This window comes from Mirounga leonina, unplaced genomic scaffold (genome assembly GCF_011800145.1).
Source record: "Mirounga leonina isolate KUSES-001 unplaced genomic scaffold, KU_Mleo_1.0 Mir_91, whole genome shotgun sequence".
Classification (NCBI taxonomy): Eukaryota; Metazoa; Chordata; class Mammalia; order Carnivora; family Phocidae; genus Mirounga; species Mirounga leonina.
The window spans coordinates 44810761-44828662 of record NW_023270839.1 but is presented as its reverse complement, the minus strand read 5'-3'; the positions used below and the strand labels follow the sequence as shown (position 1 = coordinate 44828662).

General features: G+C 38.9%; 1 protein-coding gene across 5 annotated transcripts in view; it reads right to left on the bottom strand.

The window, feature by feature from the left end:
* Positions 1-3066: 3066 nt before the first annotated feature.
* Positions 3067-17902, bottom strand: part of LRRC49 (leucine rich repeat containing 49) — a 178889-nt gene continuing 164053 nt past the window's right edge. For all 5 annotated transcript variants that reach the window (XM_034994748.1, XM_034994745.1, XM_034994746.1 and 2 more), the window contains 2 exons: positions 13212-13365; positions 3067-3673 (listed from right to left, as the gene is read on the bottom strand). In XM_034994748.1, the coding sequence (XP_034850639.1) occupies positions 3470-3673; positions 13212-13365 (358 nt within the window). In that variant the 3' untranslated portion in view covers positions 3067-3469. The remainder of the gene's footprint in view (positions 3674-13211; positions 13366-17902) is intronic.

Here is a 17902-nt window from a genome sequence, read left to right as displayed (position 1 = left end):
ACTGGTTAACCACAGTTGCTGTAATCAAGTTTCAAGCTTGGCTCTGAACTTCTTGGCAATGGCACCCCTTCCATCTCCAGCTGACCCAGAAAAGCAGGTTACAAAAACTAACCTTTGTTCTTCAAGATTTAAACTTCGTATTTTCCTGAGCAGTCTCTCTGTATTGTTTTGCATTTGCCCTGCTGACTAACCAGCTTCTTCTTTCATTTGTTCCTTTGTCCTCCCTACCTCCCACCCTCTCTCCCTCATTTTCTTCCTTTCCTTTCTTTCTTTTCACTCTTGCATTTAGTTTACTCAGATGCCAGATCCTTAAAACTAACAGTGGCTATGAAAGCAGGTCCTATCTGTTATTTATTGGTTGAAATAACCTTGGTTGAGGTATTCAGCCTCTCTGTGCCTCAGTTTTCAAATGTTCAAATGGGCGTAACAGTCATATACTCACACTGGGAGATTAAATGAGATAATGTGTGTAAAGAGCTTGGTAATACAAGATACTGATCAATCTTAGTTGTTGTTATGGTTATTATTATTAATCAGTGGAGGAAAACATGAATCCCAGTGGATTCCCTGCCCTGGTCAGGAATAGCCTGGAAGCAGGGCAAGGCTTGGCTGGCTCACGTGTGAGGCCTCCAGTGGAGCGCCGCTTAGGAGTGGGGGAGGCTGATGCCAGCACCAGCCTGCACAGCAGTACAGTTAACTAGCCTCAGATCCAGTGGCACACTTAGCAACCACCCCCAGGTCTAGCAGCATATTTAACCATTTACCTGCTGAACCAGAACGTGGGGGGCAGTGTCTCTCCAAACGGGGGATGCTGGACGTTTCTGCTTTTGAAGCAACCACAATATTCTGTTTCTGCTTGAGATTCCTTTTGGAAAAAAGCAATCCTTCAACAACGCTAACCTAGATAGTCCCCCACTGTGGGGTGTGCATCTCTTCTCCTTCCCCAAAGACCCTGGGAAACCCCAAGTAGAGAGGACAAGTTGTTCTGGGAATCACCACTAACAACATAGGACCCTCACTTGATTCCACACCCAGTGGACTCAGGTCCCCTTGTCCTTTCCTCTGGGGATTATCTACACCTAGGAACTCCAGCAAGCAAAATGGGTTGGGAGGAAGTTGAGTTGGAGGGGATAGGAATTACATGGGAGGACATAGCCATTGGGAGTTTGGGACTAGGCAAAAGAAGGATTCAAGAAGTAGAAATCCATCTACTATGGATAGTGGGGTCAGGCAAGAGACGGCTCAGGTACAAAGGGATGAGAGACCAAGTGACTAGAGCTGGGGCATAAAAAGACTTGGTTTCAGGAAGAAGACAGAAACCTTATTACTAGGTCTGAGTAGAGCCAGCAGTGCCTGTAGGCTTGCTGCCAAGTCACTGAGTGCTGACCCACAGTTCCTCAAATTCCCCAAATAACTGGGGAAAGCCAAGAATGCATGTGAATATGAGGGTCAGATGCCTGTAGCATTGGGGATGGGAGGCCTAGGGGAGAAGAGACAGCATTCAGGAAGCCAGGGAGATGACTGATTAAACAGCCAGACCATTCACCTGCAAACCCTTTAGCAGGCAAGTTCTCCACATGCCCAAGACATCACAAGTTCTGGCCTTTCTTATTTACTGGAAGCCCATTAACGAGCCATCTTTGTCTCTCCTCTCAACGTCACCCTCTAGGTGGGATCTCATTTCCATAACAAACAAGAAAACCCAGAGAGAAATCACCCTTTACCAGCCGGATGACAGACAGTTCATGTTTTAATTTCGAAAGGCTGAAGGATCATCAAGAAACTCTAATAGTTCTTCCTGTCCAGGAGCACCACTTCTGTGGTTCAACTTGTTTCTAGAAGAATAGCTTCATTTACTGGTGTTCGCTGTGTGCCAGGCCTTGTGATCAATACCTGAAACGCATCATCTCATTTGCTCCTCACAGCACTATTTAAGGTAGGTTGTGTTACGAGGCAGGCGTGGTTCCGATGGCTCACAAGCTAGTGAACTGGTAGCGTAAGCACCAAGATACAAACCCAGGACAGTATGACTTAAAAGGTCGCCTCCCAAAACATTCTATGAATCATCAAAACTGGAGCACTCCTTCTTGGGGGAGCTCCTGAGAGCTGCACAAGCAGCTTGCCTAGCTTCCTTCCAAGCATTTCTGTAGGACTTTGTTGTCCTGTAACTTCCACTCTCGTTGTGCCACCTCCTGGCCGCCCTGCTACCCTGAGAGCTGCCAGGGGAAATCTGAGCAAGTTGGAGAATTCCTAGTTACTGACCTGTAAGGTTGTTTTGCTGAAGCTGTATTATCTCCAGCTATGCTAATGGCCTCGAAACACTCTCCCCACTAGCATGAACTAGGACAAAGCCCTGCTAGCATCCTATTTACCTTTTTGATCTTCAAAGGGAATTAGGAAAATGAGAACCTTTCACCCACGAATCCCTAATCCTTTTTTTTTAATTTTTTTAAGATTTTATTTATTTATTTGACAGAGAGAGCTAGAGAGAGAACTAGAGAGAGCACAAGTGGGGTGAAGGGCAGAGGGAGAAGCAGGCTCCCCGCCAAGCAGGGAGCCCGATGCGGGACTCGATCCCGGGACTCCAGGATCATGACCTGAGCCGAAGGCAGTCGCTTAACCAACTGAGCCACCCAGGCGCCCTTCCCTAATCCTTCTGAGGCACAGGTATGCATGCCTACCTGAAGCCAGAGCCCCGAACAGCTAACAACAGAAAGAAACACCTTTCAGAGAAGCAGACTTACTGACTTGTGACTGCATTTTACATTCACTTGGGGTCCCTTCAGACAAAGCATTTTCTTCCTGCCCGCATTGTACTCACGTTCATATTTTCTGCCCACGGTGACCCCATGACCCCCTGTGGTGCCCTGAGGATGCATCCCTGGAAGAATGGAGCTTCTTCCTACTTACGTGAAGAGAAGGGCTCCCCCTCATCTAGAGAGGACCATACAATAATATGATACTTCTGACTGGACAAAGGAGGCAAACACACTTTTCTTTTTTTTACTAATTTATTAATAAGTTTATTCTTCACTCATAAAAAAGAAAGTATTTTTGGCTTTGAAATCATGACATAAAATAAAAAGGCAAATAAGTGGAAATTGCCAGCTGCAAGTAGGTAGAGCAACTCATGCTGAAACCTGAGCAAGTACTCCGTGCTTTGGGCCAGAGCAGGGGCAGGCGAAGTGAGAGCCAGAGTCGCGGGGCCAGTGGAAACGCCCAGTGAACTCTCAGGGCCGCTCAGTTCCCAGAGTTTGTTTGGTCAGCTTACATAGGAAGCCAATCCTCCCTTCCCTCTCTCTCTCCTTCCTTCCTTCCTCACCTTTAACTACGGGAACAGGAGGCAATAGTGCTTTGATGCTAGGCTTTCTAATTTGTAGGACAGTGTTGTTTCAACATGTTTAACCTACTTGTTTTCAACCTTCAAAAACACAAAACTGCTAAAATCAACTGTAACTAAAAGCCATTTCTATTTTTGGTCAGTTATCTGCTGTAGGCAAAGCTTCATGTAGGAATTTTTATTGCGGATTTCTATGACTGCGTCCCTAACAAGCTCAATGAACATCTGCGGCCAAAGCTTCTGCAGAGCCTCGTTTTTCATGTTGATTTCCGTGGCTTCCTTCACAAGGTCCTCCATATACATCTTGCAGAATTTCTTTTTTTCCTTTATTTCCTGTTAAAAAAAGAAAGTTTTGCATTGAATCATAGTTAATCCAAGAGCCAAAGGAACAATTAGCTGGACCAGAGTAACATGAAATTTCAGAGTCTGTTCTGAGCTTCACCCTTCAGAGCAGGAGTACTTTCTTAGACACTCTTGACACAGAGCTCTGCTTGAGTAAAGACAGCAATGAGGAGCGCTCTACTTCCCAGCCCACTCCTACCTCTATTAGACAGCTCTGCTAGCAGATGTTTCTTTACTGGAACCACCCGGATCGTAACTACTATTTCTCTGTTGGTAGACTTTCTCCTTTCTCAGGTAAGGGAGTTTAGCTCATGCAAGACAGATGAACGCACAGCTTCGTGGCTTTAAGTGGTCAAGTGTATCAGGGCCCTGATACTGACAATCTTAGTTGGTATAAGGTTAGTTAATATCCATACACATACATGAAATACCAACTCTGAATTCAGTCTGTATGTTAGGAAAACTAGTGGCACTACACTGATTCATTAGCCTAGACCATTTGGACAAAGTTGGGGAAAAGTGTACAAGAAGGAAGAGGAAACATACATAGCCTGGGACCCAGAACTTGGCCTTGAGAGAAACAATGCTCTCACTCAACGTCTGGGTCTGGAAGTCTGCAAATGAAAAATCTGGGTCCAAAACACAATAGGGGAAGTTTTGGGCCTAAAGCTATTCAGGCACTGGGCCTCAATTTCACCTAGAGGCTGAAACAAAACGAAATGTTCAATATAAGAATTCAACATTTATGTTGGCTATTAATACTTATGAGGAGGATCAAGGCATGATGATGCAAAGTGCCATAATATATATGGAAAAATTAGTGGAATAGATCAGACAATCAGAATTATAGGAAAGCAATTCACATCAATGAAGGAGGAAAGAAATAATAAATGTCAATGAGACAATAGGCTTAACTTCTTAGAAAAGAATACATTCAAACCTCCAACTCAAGTCAAAATACCAAATAATTGCAAGATGAATTAAAGAGTTAAATTTAAATATCAACAGATATTGTCATTAAAATTATACTTATAAAGACTTGTAATAACAAGGAAAACACATTACAATGTTAAATGGAAAAACAAAAATACAAAATAAAATTTTGATAGAGGTTGGGTTATACACATGTATGTATTCATCAAAACTTAGAAATTATACACCTAAGATTTGTATATCATTGTATATGAGTTTTACCCCAAAAGAGGAAACTATACCAAATATTGAACTCTGATTAACGATACGCATGTTGAATTACTTAGGAAGAAGCATGCTAATGTCTGCAATTGAAGTGAATTAAAAAATATAAGGTGGATTGATGATGAATAGATGTATAGATATGGGACAAAGCAAGGACACTATAGTACAAAGTTAATAGCAGAATCTAGGTTTGGGTGTATGGGCATTTACTGTAAAATTCTTTCAACTTTGCTATATGTTTGAAATTTTCATAAAAAAGTATAAAGAAAATTATTGGAAGAAAATATATTGAAGTATCATTAAGATTGCCTTTGAGTTGTGAGACCATGAGTGTTTTTCCTCTTTTTTTCTATTTCTCTTCCTTTTCCAAATTTTTACAATTTCTAAAACAAAACATATTTTAGATTCTTGATTAATTAACGTAAGTTAATGATGAGTCCCAATTGTCACTAACTTTCCCTAACAAAGGCATATTTCGGAAATTTTCTTATGACATACAAGATTTCTCTAAATAATCACTCATCATTCAGGGGTCAACATGCCGACCTGATTTAGTTCATGCGCTAAAAACAACTGGTCATGAGTTGACCTCGCATTAAAAAATGTACAGATTGTGACGGGTGATAAATAACAAATGGTTCCAGCTGGCTACTTCTCCGATGAACCTAACTTTCTTTAACTCTGAAATATGGCCTGGGACTTAGTCACCTGCACTAAGTTAGCTTGTTGATGAGAACAGCATAGAGCTGTTCCCTTTTAACACTCAGTAAATCTGGGCTACACAGGGACTACCAGGGAGAAAGACAAGTGTGAATCACCAGAGATCGATCAAAAGCTACCAACGAGCAATATTTACAACGTGCAATACATTTACACAAATAGAAGGCACACAGCATATTTAGTGAATGCTTCTTTTATATATTGCTGAGTTTTCTTAAAACACAATTTTGAGTTATTTATTTAGTTTAAAAGGGGGGGAGAGGAAGAGGGAGAGAGAGAATCTTAAGCAGGCTCCACTTGCAGCGCGAGCCTGATGCGGGGCTCCATCCCACAACCCCGAGATCATGACCTGAGCTGAAATCAAGAGTCTTGACACTTACCTGATTGAGACACCCAGGCACCCCACAATTTTGAGTTTTTAAAAAAGAAAGTCCTAGCAGTAAGACTGGAAAATTTTTATAATAATTTAGGAATAACGAAAATGTAAAGAATTTTTAAAGGATGTATTTTGTTAAATAATTTATACATAATATAAACTTTTTGTAATTGGCATAGTGCAATTTTTGGTGCTTTAAAATTTCTTACTATAGCTCCTTCCACTACTTCTTTATAAACATGTTGCTACAGAATTGCATCTGCCATAATAACCCTTAATCAGTAACTGTTGGAAAGCAGTTTTACTTCATCATTTCTTCTCTCCTCCAAGCCAATTACTCCCAACTCCATGAAGCATACTCTAAACTCATCAGGTATCTGCCAGGACGACTCACTCTGCCTGTCCAGAATGATCCCGTTAAAAGCACATTAGAGATACCTCTCTTGCCCTGACCCGTCAAGGAGTTATTGCTCTTTGAATAATGCTTTTTCCATTCTCAAATGCTTTCATATACTTATTTTTTTCCTATCCCACAATATCCCTGTGGGGTTCATAAAGCAAGTATTATTATACAAGTTCAATCCTGATGAGATGAACTCTGTACAATATTATTTCATTGAACTGAAACTTTGTTGTCATGAAGATGGTTTGGGAAAAAAAGTCAAAGGTGGGATCTGTTGTGGAACAGTTTTAGCTATAATGGTTCTTGTACTGGGGTACAATCCATAATCTCCATCTCATAAATGAGAAACGAAGGTCAACAGAAGTTGAGAGACTTGCTCAGGATTACACATCATCTACTAATACTTACTTACCCAGAGAAAACTCTAATCTAGTCTTTGAAGGACCTGCAGCCTAAGTGGAGAGATGGCCTACACATATGAAAAGCTAACTAAAAAATATTAAACAGAAACTAAGGGCTGAATGAGATGTTTAGACAGCAAATCTAATCAGTGTTCAGAAAGAGAGAGCCCTTTGTGGTCAGGAAGACTTCAGAAAGTGGCATGATACACTCTGAAAGAGTCCAAGATCAGTAATCAGGAGGTCTGAGTTCTAGAGGCAGCTCCATCAGTAACTCACCGTGTGATCTTGAGTAGTTCATCTGAGTCTCCAGTTTTCCTCATCTGTCTAAGAACAGGACTGGAATCATTAGTCCCTTTCAGCTCTCTGACTCTATATCCATCTTAGATCTTTTTTAAAATGAGGCAGGAGCATGGATGAGCAGCTACCAAGCAACAGAATTATACATGTTGTATGTATAATTATACATGTCATATGTATAAATGGAAGGGTCTGCTTAGCCTGATTTGTGAGGAACTCACTACAATTAATTCCCTCAACAACTCAGGATACACCAAAGAGACTGACTGAGCACTCTATGCTGCAGTGATTTAAATATTTTTCAAGAGGTGAGGAGCATGGTCTAAGTGAAGGAAAGCTAGACTGTAAGTCAAGAGAGTGATTAAGGAACTAGGGTGAGGTCTTTCAGGTAGTAAGTGGTAGAATCAGGGGCTCAGATCCAGGTCTCCTAGTGGCCAAGTGTTCTTTCCAAATATTACTTGGCTTCAGATTCCTTCTCCCTTTGACATTTCTCAAAACAGGAGTCAACATTCCCTGTCCTGACTTTTTGATTGCTTATTTACTGCTCAAACCACTTTGAGACATTGCTTATATGACTCCGCTGAAACGACTCCTGTTTTAAACAAACAAACAAACAAACAATGATCTTGATTGTCAAATTTATGACATTTTTTTTCTTCTGGTTTGTGCTCTTTGGGTGTTAGAAAATCACAGTCTATTCAATCAAGGTCATAAAGATTTTCACCTACTTTTTCAATGAAAACTTTAAAGTTTTGCTTTTCGTACTTGGGTTTTCATTTGATCTGGAGTTAATTTTTGTTGTATGGTGTGAAGCAAGGGTTCAATATGTATTTCTGATTTGATATTTAATTTCCTCAGTACCATTTATTAAATTGTCTGCACTAATCGGTAATACCTCCTATCTGTATCCCCATATACGTGGGATATATGTATTTCATATACATGGGATAGCTCTGGTTCTCTTTTGTTCTCAGGTCTATTTGTCTATTCCTACACTGCCTTAATTACTACAGCTTAACAACAATATTTGATACCTGGTGAGACAAGTTCTCCCCACTTTTACTCTGGCGTATTTTAGGTTCTATGCTCTATCAGATAACTTTTGGATCAGCTGGTGACATTCTACAATAACCCTGTCCAAATTTTGATTAGAACTGTCTTATATTTATGGATGGATTCAGGAAGACTCTTTCCCATATAGGACATTCCCGTCCTTGAACATGAACTATCTATTTAGTTCTTCTTCCATGTTTTTCAATAAAATTACATAATTTTCTCCATAGAGGGCTTATACATATTTTATTGCTATTTATACCTATACAGTATTTATTGTTACAGTAAATGGTATATTACTTTAAATTTATTTTTAAATAGGTAACATAGCCTGTATTGGGTTGTCAGCCCCTTTTCTTACTGATTTCTAAAAGTTCTTTATCATTTAGGAAGATTAGTTGTAAACCATCTTTTCATTTCTTTTTTGTCTTTGCTTATTCTATCCCCCTGAAGGTCTTTTTCATGCAGTGCCACATATGTATTTTCCAGGATTTCTTGAAAAACCTTTATACTTTTATTATAAACTTTAAAATCTCTGACCCATTTGGAATTTATGTGATGTAAAATATAATGTCTGAATCTAGCTTTCTTTTTTCCTCCGTTCCCTAATTATTCCTAAATCATTTATTGGATAGTCCACATGACTTGAGATACTTCTTTATCATATAATAAATTCTCTTTTGGGGCGCCTGGGTGGCTCAGATGGTTAAGCCTCTGCCTTCGGCTCAGGTCATGATCCCAGCGTCCTGGGATCGAGTCCCGCATCGGGCTCCCTGCTCCTTGGGAGCCTGCTTCTCCCTCTGCCTCTCTCTCTCTCTCTCTCTGTCTCTCATGAATAAATAAATAAAATCTTTAAAAAAATAAAAAATAAAAAATAAATAAGTTCTCTTTTGTATTTCGATGTACACTTGAATTTTCCATTCTATCCCATTAGACTATCTCTTTATGGCCATCCTGTTTGAATTGATATGACTTTATAATATACCTTAATACCTACTAGTGCTAGTATTCTCAATATTCTTCCTTTTCAGAGTTTTTATGCTTATTTTCCCACATGTACCATAGGGTCAACTTGTCTCAAAAAACCCTCAATGAAAATTTTTGCCATTTTTATTGAGATCATATTAAATTTTTAAATTAACTTAAGGAAAACTGACATTTTGCTTTAGATCCTTCTTATCCAAAGCATGGTAGGTTTTTCCACTTGTATAAATCTTTGGTGTGCTTCATTAATGTTTTAAAGCTTACTTCACAGAAATCATGCGCATCTATTAGTTAGTTATTATTAGGTATTTTATCTTTTTGTGTTACTGCTGTGAGTTGGGTCTTTTCTTTCTGGTTGTTATTTACTTACATGGAAGCTGTTGATTTCTGCTCCATTACTGAATTTTTTATAGCTTTTATAGTTTCTCAACTAATTACCTTGGGATTTCCAGAGATTCAATACTATTGTCTGCAAGTAGTAAGTGCACTCCTTTCCGAAACTTTCAAGTTACCACTAATCTCTTTCTTTTGCCTTTTTGCATTGTCTGTATCGATAAATGATAATGGCGATATTGGACACCCTTGTCTTGAAGCTGACTTCAGTGATGCATTAGGGTTCTACTGCTGTGAGCACATTACCTCAAACTTGGTGCTTAAGACAACACATTTCTATCATCTCACAGGTTCCAAGCATCAGGAGTCCAGGCACAGCTGAGTCGGGTGCTCTGCTCAGGATGTCACAGGGCTATAGTCAAGGTGTCAGCCAAGCAGTGTTCCTTTCTGAAGCTTGGGTCCTCTTCCAGACCCAGGTGGTTGTTTGAACAGAACTCAGTTCCTTGCAGTTGTAGAACTGAAGCCCCATTTTCTTGCTGGCTGCCAGCAGGGGGCTGCTGTCAGCTCCTAGAAGCTTCTTGTAGTTCTTGGCCATGTACCCTCTCACAGGGTGGCTTACTTCTTCAAGGCCAGCAGTAGTCTGAATCCTCTTTTAAAGGACCTGGTCAGACTTACCCAGGATAATCTCCCTTTCCATTAACTCAAAGCCAACTGATTAGAGACCTTAATTATATCTGCAAAATCTTTTTACCCTTGCCATATTCCATTGGTTAGAAGCAAGTCACATGTTTTACTGCCACTGAAGAGAGGGATACCAGGGTGTGGGAATCATGGAGGACATCTCAGTCAGAATTCTGTCTACCATTAATGCTAATGTTTCTAGAGTTTCCCCATCAAGCATGACATTTCCTATTCAATTTCTATTTATTCTATTTGTTGATTAAAAAAAATTAAGGATGGATGTTGAATTGTGTGAAATGCCTTTTCAATGTCTAAAGAAATAATCACAACTTTTCACTTGAGATCAACCAATCTACTGATAGGAATCTTCCTTGGATTGCTAGAATAAACTACACTTGGCTACTAAACTACATTTAACATTCTGCTGTAGTCTCCTTGATACTCCTCCTCCTTTTTTAAAGGATTTTTGCATCATTAATATTCTTAGGTTTTTGGTCTGGCTTTTCTTTTTCTGTGCCAATCCTGGCAGGTTTTAGATTTAATGTTATGATGTCTGCCTTAAAAAAAATGGAAAAGTTTTCTTCTTTTGCAATACTCTTGCACAATTTAAAAATCACTGGAATTGTCTGTTCTTTAAAGATTGGTTGATTTCTCTGTGAAACTGTTCTTGTTTTGCATACAGCTCTTTGATATTTTTCTAAATTTCTTTTATGGAAATTAGTATTAATTTTTGGCTCATGGAACTGAATTGCTTCAAGAAGACAAAGACTTGCAATCCTGTCATTTTGGCTTTCATTTTCCTCCTTTGGGCACATCAGGAAGCCCCTACTAGCCAAAGATTAAATTCAATCCTTTCACATGGCCCTCTTACTACCTTTCTAGTCTTTTCTTTTAATATCATCTACCGTAGTCTCTGTGCTTCTTAACAGTGAATTGCTCATAGCTCCTGGCTCTCTCCTTGTCTTTTTATGCTTCTATGCCTTTTATTTATACTGTGCTATTTCTCAGAATTTCCCTTTTCCCTTTGCATATAGCTACATTTTATCATTTAAGACTGTTATCAGGAAGATTCTTCTTTGGAAAGCCTCCCTTGACCTGGATAAGATATCTCTCCTATACTCTTTTGGTATACTGATTTATAACCATCCCTGTATTTGTCTATCTCCTCCATTAGGATGTGAGATCTGTGAGGATAAGGACAATAACTTCTTACAGCCCAAGTAATGCATGTGACAGGTGTTTAACACATGATTTTTGAATGAGTGAAAGCATGAATGTGGGGGTCGGGGAGGATTTCAAGGTATTGACTCCAAGCATTTGAAGAGTTTTCATGAGAAAGAAATGAATTCTCTGTTCTGCATAAGGTGGTACTAGGGTCATGAATTAAAAGTTATTAGGAGAATTCTTAATTGCAGGAAACAAACTGAGGGTTGCTGGAGTGGAGGGTGGGGTGGGAGGGATGGGGTGACTCGGTGATAGACACTGGGGAGGGTATGTGCTCTGGTAAGCGCTGTGAATTGTGCAAGACTGTTGAATCTCAGATCTGTACCTCCGAAACAAATAATGCAATATATGTTAAGAAAAAAAAAAGAAGAAGAAGAAGGTAGCGGGAGGGGAAGAATGAAGCGGGGGCAATCGGAGGGGTAGACGAACCATGAGAGACGATGGACTCTGAAAAACAAACAGGGTTCTAGAGGGGAGGGGGGTGGGAGGATGGGTTAGCCTGGTGGTGGGTATTGAGGAGGGCACATTCTGCATGGAGCACTGGGTGTTGTGCACAAACAATGAATCATGGAACACTTCATCTAAAACTAATGATGTAATGTATGGGGATTAACATAAGAATTAAAAAAAAAAGTTATTAGGAGGCAGATTTCAGCTTCACATGAGTAAGAATTTTTTCACCAATGGAATTGTTCAGTGATAAAGATAAATTACTCATGAAGCAGTAATTTTTGTACTAGAAGAATTTGAAGCAGAATCTGAACATCTTTTAGGATGCTATAAAAACATCAATTGCATTGATTTTTCAAGGTATTTTCAAGCTGAATCCTTAGAGCCCCTATGGGTTCCGAAGAGATGCTTCAGGACTGGGGGAGAGATGAGGAGAAAGGAAAAGAATAGACAATCCAATCAAATGAAGCTCTGAAGCCTCCTTTCCCTTAATAACAACAGCTGCTCGGCTGTTTTTGCTTTGTTTTGACATACTGGGTTTCAACTACAATATGGTTTGAATAAAGAGTTCCATGGCTTTTAAAAAACATCTGAAAACCACTTGCCTGGCCATTTTACTGCCATATATATATATATAAAATACATATATAAAACCTGTGTGAGTTATATAAATATAACTCACGGTGCTTTGCACATCAGTTAAAGATGTTCAGTCAGTGAGTGCTCCCTGCTCTCTTTGTCTTGCTCTTTTACCCCTCAGTCCCCTCAAAATCTCTTGCAGAATCTTCACATTCTATTATTATTTAGAGGATTTGTTTCTTCAGCTTTCGTATGTGTTCCACCAAGGCAGGCACTGCATGCTTTTCTTCTTTGCAGCTCCTGTGGCACCCTAACATTGTATTCCTCCAATAAACCTCTGAATACAAAGAAGTAAAGAATTAGTTCCAGCTTTTCTGGCTAAGCAGCTACAGTGGAAACAGAATAGGTTAAAATGACATCACACGATTAAGGACGCAGAAGTTAATGGTGTAGGAGAATGAAAGCAGTGAATGAGAACATCAAGGACGCAACCCAACATGGGCCAGTTAAGTATTCACAGCAAGCCCGTATCTCTTGTCTTAATTCAGACAGAGCAGAACCCTTGGTCCACTTTGGTCTAAATTTTTGGTACAGATTTCTTTGGAACATTTTTTTCTGCTGAAATAAAGATATTGGAACTATGGACTCTACTTCTTCCTAACGCCATGATGCCTACTGTCTCCAGCTGTACATAACATAAGGCTGGCTAACTTTCCAGGACACAAACATGTTATCTTCACTGATCAAAGGGAGAAATATACAACTACCAAGTCCCACGCCAGGTGGGAGATTATCCAGGCATCAGATCCCAAAGACTGATGGTGGTTTTACCTCTAGCCTCTCGTTATAAAAGTCTCTTGTGGTATAATTTAGCATAGCACGGTTTGTGTTTTCTCCTACAAGTCTTTTGCTATCGTTGTTTTCTTCATTGACAAGACCAGGTTTTTTTCCTTTGGTTTCTAGCAGATACCGGAATTGCTTCTTTCTGTAGAAAGACAGTCAAGAGATATAGTTATCAATGAGATTTATTAAAATGTGTCTACTTTTTGTTGACTTTCAAGGAAAGCATATGCTCTTTGGAATGTCTGTTTTATGAGTTTGAGTTATTTATTTGAACTCAGTTCAATACCCCGATCTTTCTACTAATTAAGCTAGTCAACCCAAATTCTTTTGTTTCACAACTACCAGTCATCAACATAAACATGTCTCAACCATTTCTAAAGTGAACAAACTCTACCTTAAAGAAATCAATACAAAATTTAAAAATCACAGAGCACAAAACAACCCAATTAAAGAGTAGTAGGCCAAACTTTTTTTTTTTTAAGATTTTATTTATTTATTTGACCAAGAGAGAGCACACAAGCAGGGGGAACAGCCGGCAGAGGGAGAAGCGGGCTCCCCATGAAGCAGGGAACCCAATGCAGGGCTCGATCCCAGGACACTGGGATCATGACCTGAGCCGAAGGCAGACGCTTAACAGACCGAGCCACCCAGCCACCCTAGGCCAAACTTTCTAAGTCATTATCTTTCATAAAACATATATTACCTCTTATAAATCACACAAATAGTTCGTGATTCCATTATGCAGCTCAGCAGTATTACTCACAGTTAGAAAATGGAATGGGGGGGCGCCTGGGTGGCTCAGTCATTAAGCGTCTGCCTTCGGCTCAGGTCATGATCCCAGGGTCCTGGGATCGAGCCCCACATCGGGCTCCCTGCTCCGCAGGAAGCCTGCTTCTCCCTCTCCCACTCCCCCTGCTTGTGTTCCCTCTCTCACTGTCTCTCTCTCTGTCAAATAAATAAATAAAATCTTAAAAAAAAAAAAAAAAAGAAAAACAAAATGGAATGGGATACTGGTTTAACTTTAGGCAAAACCAAAATAAACAAAACCTGAAAACCTCCAAGTGTTAGCATATTGGGGCAAGATCCTAGTAGGAGGTAAATAATGAAACTGGAAACTTCATTTGATTATGAAGAATATGAACAGTGTTTAGAGCATCACTGGCAGACCCATAAGCCTAGACAGAGAAATGCAACTCATCTCCTGTGAAAGTTGATTTCTGGTTTCCACCAGACTTAGGGTGTCTCTAAGTGAAGGGGTATTACTACTTTACTATATATAAACCAAACTAAAGATTAGGAAGAGAAGAAGAATAGCTCTTTACCCTTTTCTAATGTAAAAGCATAAAACAGCAATTTTAGGGTGCTTGGGTGGCTGTTGTTAAGCGTCTGCCTTCGGCTTGGGTCATTTTCCCAGGGTCCTGGGATCGAGTCCCACATCAGGCTCCCTGCTCCGCGGGAGGCCTGCTTCTCCCTCTCCCATTACCCCTGCTTGTGTTCCCTCTCTCACTGTGTCTCTCTCTGTCAAATAATAAAATCTTAAAACAAACAAACAAACAGCAATTTTAGAAGTATTTTAAGGAGTACACATTTTGAAAAGTATAAAGAAATAGATAAAAATCACCCATAAATCTATAGCTCATAAATCTATATAAATCTAAAACATTGTTCACATTCAACATATTTTTTTGCAGGTTTTTTCTACAAATTTTTTTAAAAAGTTAAGATCATACTAAACATCTGATTTTGTACACTTGTTTTCATTCAGTGCTATGTACTCAGCATTTTTCTATGTCATTAAAATTTAATGAATGAATAAAATTCAATTGTGATGTTAATCAATTTCCCTAATCAGGTTCTTGTTTTGGATATTCAGGTAGTATAATTTTCTCACTTTTATAAAGAAAAAAGTGAGTAACATATAGATCTTTACCTGCATTTTCTTTATTGACTTTTTAATTACCAAAGCAATGCATATGTACATTTTATCACTTATATTAGTCTTTTCAAATAATCAATTTTTCATTAATTCTGTTTTTATTTTTATTTTGTTAAAGATTTATTTATTTTTTTGAGAGAGAGAGAGAGTGCTCGTAAGTAGGGGAAGAGGTAGGGTGGGCAGGGGAGAGAATCCTGAAGCAGACTCCTTGCTGAGTGGTGTCAGATGTGGGGCTCAATCTCAGGAACCTGAGCCCATGACCTGAGCCAAAACCAAGAGTTGGATACCCAACTGACTGAGCCACCTAGGTGTCCCTCGTTATTCTGTTTTTAATGTCATTATTTCTTTTAACTTCCTTCAGGATTATTTTGCTTTTTTCTTCCTAACTTCTTTATTTTCTTCTCCTAACTTCTTTAGATAAAGGTTTAGCTCATTCATTTTCAGCCTTTATTCTTTCCTAATACATGCATTTCAAAGGCTAAAATGTTTTCATGTAGCATCATGTAACTTGATTCCACAAGTTTTGAAATGTGGTATTTTTGTTATATTTCAGTTCAAGGTAGTTTCCATTATAAAATTGTCTTTAACCTGTGGGTTATTTAGAAATGTGTTTTTTGATTTCCAGATATATGGAGATTTCCTGGTTAACACTGAGTAACTGAGTTAAAGCTTAATTGCATTTTGAACAGAAAACATGGGCTATGTAAATCCTTTGGAATCTGCTGATAATTGCCTTATGGATAGTATTTGATCAATTTTTATAAATTTCCATGCATGCTTAAAAAGAACATGTTATCGGGGGCAATGTTCTTTGAATGTCCATTAAATCAAATTTGTTAATCATGTTGTTTAAGTATTTTATATCCTTTTTAAATTAACTAATCAAAAGTATATTAAAACTTCCCACTGTAATGGTGGGGTTATAGTAATGTCGATTTTTGGTTTATAGGTTTTTAAGGCTATGCTAATAGGTGCATACAAATTAAATTAGCAAATTTATCTTAATATTTCAGATGAACTGAACTTATTATCATTTTGAAATGATCCTCTTTATTTCTAGTATTGCTTCTAACCTTAGTCTATTTAGTCCTCAATGGCTACTCTGTTTTTATTTTGGCCAGTATTTATGTTGTTACTTTTTCTCACTTTTTTACTTTTAAACTTTATGTAACCTTATGTTTCAGATGTATCCCTTGTAAACAACATATAACTGAACTTCATTTTTTTACTCAATCTGACAATCTTTGGCTTTTAACCAGAACAATTAATACATTTGTATTTTATCATTGATAACATTGATGGTAATAATTACGAGCTCCCTTGAATTCATGCCCTTTACAATGTGATTCTGCAGCTAAGCAGGCTACCTCCTGCTTAGACCAGGCCTCAGGAGTCCTTGCATGTTTTTTTTCTCTCTCTTTTTTTTTTTTTTTAAAGATTTTGTTTACTTATTTATTTGACAGAGAGAGAGAAACAGCACGAGAGGGGATAGGGTCAGAGGGAGAAGCAGGCTCCCTGCCGAGCCGGGAGCCCGATGCGGGACTCGATCCCAGGACTCCGGGATCATGACCCGAGCCGAAGGCAGTCGCTTAACCAACTGAGCCACCCAGGCGCCCTTCCTCTCCCATGAAAACAAGCCCAGGCAGATTTCTGGAGCATAAGAGACCAGGTGGAGCAAAGACAACTTGTCCTAAGGCCTCCCTAGATCAGTTTATAGCTGGCCAACTCCCGAACAAGTGAGAGCCCAGGCTAGATCAGCAGAACTGCCTACCCAACCCATAGGTGACTGCAGATGCATGAGGACCCCAGCTGAAGGCACAGCCATCCAGCTGACTTGCAGACTCAGGGGAGAAAATGACTCTTGGTCTAAGCCTCTGACTTTTGGTACAAATGGAATTGCTGATACAGTCATATTTAGGTTCAATCTGACATTTTCTTTTCTTTCAATTTGACCCACATGTTCTATATTTCTTTTCTCTTTCTCTTCATTTCCATTTCTCCTCCCTCCTCCTTATTAGTTTAGAAGCTGTACACTCTTTATTCTTTGGTTACCATAGAAATTAGAACATGCACTCTTAACTTACTAACATCTGACCTTAATTACTATAGCTCCTTCCTAGATAATACAAGGATCTAAAACACTGTATCTTTATCTACTTCCTCCTACACTACACTATTGTAGTGTAAGTTAATTCTATATATTTTAAAACCCACAACACATAATTATTGTTACTTTATACAGTCAATGTTCATTTGGCTTTATCCCACACATTTGGTATTTTCCTTGCTCTTTATTTAGCTCTTCTTGCACCTCAGACCTTCTATCTGGGATCACTTTCCTTCTGCTTAATTACAGGCTTTATAATTTCTTTTAGTGCAGGAATACTGGTGGAAAATACCCTTAGCTTTTGTTTTTTATTACTTTGCTTTAAAGTGTCTTTATTTTATCTTCATTCTTAAAAGACATTTTTACAGTGTATAGAAATCTAGGTTGTTGGCAATTAATTTCCTTCAGTACACTGAATATATGTATTATCCTGTCTTCTAACTTCCACTGCTGCTGTTGTGAAGTCAGTTGCTGATGTGCACTCCTTTAAGATAATCTCTTTTTTCCTGGTTGTTTTAGAATTTTTTACCTTTATAGTTGGTGCTCCTGGTTTCACTGTGAGGTGACTTGGGTAGATTTCTTTTAGTTGAATATATTTGGAATTGATTGAGCTTGTCTAATGTGTAGATTAGTGTA